General features: G+C 35.7%; 1 protein-coding gene across 1 annotated transcript; it reads right to left on the reverse strand.

Moving 5' to 3' along the window:
* Positions 1-1,385: 1,385 nt before the first annotated feature.
* Positions 1,386-2,398, reverse strand: LOC121246201. Its single transcript, XM_041144628.1, has one exon. It carries the CDS (start codon positions 2,245-2,247, stop codon positions 1,633-1,635), a length of 615 nt encoding a protein of 204 aa, XP_041000562.1. The 5' UTR covers positions 2,248-2,398; the 3' UTR covers positions 1,386-1,632.
* Positions 2,399-3,344: the final 946 nt, after the last annotated feature.

Genomic DNA, 3,344 nt, shown 5'->3' on the forward strand with positions numbered 1-3,344 from the left:
CCCTTAGAATAACACCCTTTTCATGGTAATATTCCCATAGGAGTTGATGGTTAAAGAAGTGTCAAGAGATACAATCTTTTGATTTAGTCAAAATGTTGTATCACGTACTTGTTAATGGTTGTGCCTTTTGCCAACCATTGCATTACCAATTGTTATGGTCTTTGCCAACCAGTGTCTCATAGCCTATAAATAGAGGTCATTCATGCACATTGAAGACATTCAATTCTCTTTATCTATCATCATCTTGTGGGATAAATATATTTACGAAAGTATCACCATATTATCGAATTTACATTTAATTTTTGTTCTTTTTTATTCTTTATTTTTCTACAAATATGTGCCTTGCACGTAAACTCTTTTGATTAGGGAGACCTTTAGAGGTTGTCAAACCGTATTTATTATTTAGTGTGATTAATAAGGGAAGAACTAACTATAAGTGGGAAGCGTCTAGGCTAGCTAGATGGATGATTGAGTGGACGTACGGTACACAGCAACAAATCATGTGATTGTGGTCTCATAATTTATACTGAGAGGTGAAATGTGTTAATATAAAAATTGAAAATTAATTAAAATATATTTTTTTAATATTATTTTTTAAAAAGTTTTAAAAAATTAAATTATTTATTTTATTTTGTATAAAAATTTTAAAAAATTATAATAATTAGATGAGATAAGAATAGTTATAAAAATAAATAAGGCCTTAAATTCCTGCATGCAACTTCCTAATCTTTACCTGTTTGATTAATTTTATTTATTTATTTACGAGATGATATATATAGATGAGTAAGAGAAATGGAGTAAAGATCATCACGACAGTGTAAATATTTTATAGGGTTATTTTTTAAGGGTAGAATTAAGGTAGTTGTCATGATATATCATGTTAGAAATTAGGTCTGTATCATGATTCTTGAATCTTCATCTTCATCTTCGAAATGGACTTACCTTGCGCTAGAGATAATATCAAATTTATAATTTGATTTACTTATTATTTTTACCTAATTTGATAATTATGAAAAGTAAATCATCTCTAACCTCTTGTTTATATATATAATCTTTCCTGTATCAAATATACCCTATAGTTATTTATTCCTAGAAACTTATTTTGACAGTAATAAATATTGAAAAATTATTTTATATGTAAATCTTTCTTTCACTTTATAGTTCTTAATTAAGAATTAAAATAAATTAAATGACACTTTGCATTTATTTCCGTCCGTAAGTTTTTTTTTTTTTTTGTGAGTTGGGAGAGAGGGATTTCAAATTTCATGCCTAGAGATTAAGAGTTATGTTAATCAGGTCACATGTCTTTTGACATCTGGAAGTGTTAATTTGTAGACTGGCTAGCTCATAACATGCATCATAGTCAAGATTTGATAGTGAATAAATTGAAAACGAAAACAGAAAAAGGACAGTTTTATTAAACTACCAACATATAATGCCTCCAAATTTAGCTAAAAAGGGGTACAAATTACTTCACATGCAGCTGCATCAAGTTTCATTTCATCAAGTTGCTACCCTACATGCATTAATATATAAATTTAAAAACCGAAAAACGACAAAAAAAAAAAAAAAGAAAAAAAAAATTGAACTGGAAAAAATAAACATATATGTATTTACTTCACATCGATGGGACTATCCCTTCCAACTACTGGACAAGCTCCACTGGTCTGAATTAGTCGCCGACGGCACGCCATTGCCGCACTTGGCAACGGTCCTCACGCTCTCTATCAACGCCTCGGTGCGAGCATCCTGCGACAAAATCTCCGACAACTGCTCAGGACTAATCACAAGCTTCACTTTCCAAACTCCGGTGCTATTATACCTCGGAACGACTTCCGGCTCCGAGAACCGCTTCATGATCCCTTGGTTGTCGCATGACGACATGCGGTATGGTGTCGCTAAAACGTTAGACGATGAAGAAGACACGTAATTGGAGTTAACGACGGTCGTGTCGTCGGGTTGCTCGGACTCGGACCCACTGATCATCATGTTGTTGTTGTTGGTAGTGTTGGGCTTGTAGGGGTTTAGAGGGAGGAGATAGTAGAGTTTGCCCGAGTGGAGCTCTTCGTTGTGGAGGAGAGGCGGCGCAAAGAGGCTGCGGCTTCGGAAAATGGCATGGCCGGGGAACTCGTTGGTTATGCACTCTGCAGTGATGGGTGCGTAGAGCTCCATGATGCCGCCATTCGAGGTCACCACCTTCACCATTTCTTCCATCCCTCCAAACCCTTTGAAAACACAATTCCCCATTGATAAATGATCGTGAAGATCTTGAGGAGGAACATATATAAAAGATGATAGAGTTGAGAGGAGGGATACGTTTCTTGAGCGGCTTAATTTCTTGCAAAGGCCATGAGCAGCAGACACAAGTATCCTTTCCCTTGCAACCTAAACAACTCATGGACGAACGGGGTGTTTTCATGTTTCAAGTTACTGGTGGTCCCACCATTTTGTGTACTATAGATCATGGTGTACAGTGGTACCCTTAAAAATAATGATCTTGTTCATGCACCGTCGATATAGCCAGGTTCGTTTCGAACTGGAGGACAACGATTTGGGAGGGTCATGTGGGTGTGGATGAGATATTTGTCCACGATGGTGGATGATGTATACACATATACATCATGCATGCATGTGTATCGATGGTCAATACCCACCATCATCACTTTTTTTTTTTTTAGCCTGGCTTTATAAAGTGGACCCACTTTTGGGCTTTAAAAGAAGGGAAATTTTCGGGTATGTTTCTTCGTGGACTTGTAAAGAGTGTTTGAGTGTGGCCCACCATTTATTTGTTTGATGCCAGAACTGCAATGGAATGAATTGAATATAGCCAACACGTCGGCGTTTATTAATCCCTTGTTTAGAGTATTGGATAAGGGTAGAGAATGGTGACCAACTAGATTTGGACTTAAACGGGTCGGACTCAAAAACATGGGCAAGTTTTTTTTTTTTTTTTGTTGTTATGAGGAAGTTTTTATTGATTTATCTATCTTTTAAGGGTTGGTTCATGATATACTTTAGGGTATGTATCATACCCCCCTTTTTTTTTTTAATTACATTTGGAAGAGAGATTCAATTCCAAGACCTCCATTTTAGAGGTTGGGAGTTTATGCCAATTAGGTCACATACATTTGACATGTATCATACTAAATTCGCTCTCTACCAATATATGTATTATATATATATATATATATATATAATTCAATCTATGATCTTATAGCCAACCGATTACATGGATGGACTCCAATTACATTTATCAGGGTCCGGGTATATCCTGGTAATTCCCATGTAAAGCCCCACCACTCTCCTTACAGCTAGCTTTCGGTGACACTCAAGTTTACTTTGAA

This window comes from Juglans microcarpa x Juglans regia, chromosome 1D (genome assembly GCF_004785595.1).
Source record: "Juglans microcarpa x Juglans regia isolate MS1-56 chromosome 1D, Jm3101_v1.0, whole genome shotgun sequence".
Lineage (NCBI taxonomy): Eukaryota > Viridiplantae > Streptophyta > Magnoliopsida > Fagales > Juglandaceae > Juglans > Juglans microcarpa x Juglans regia.

Bases quoted from the DNA above. Each gene is read 5' to 3' on its own strand.
- LOC121246201 (XM_041144628.1), bottom strand. From the start codon at position 2,247: ATGGGGAATTGTGTTTTCAAAGGGTTTGGAGGGATGGAAGAAATGGTG.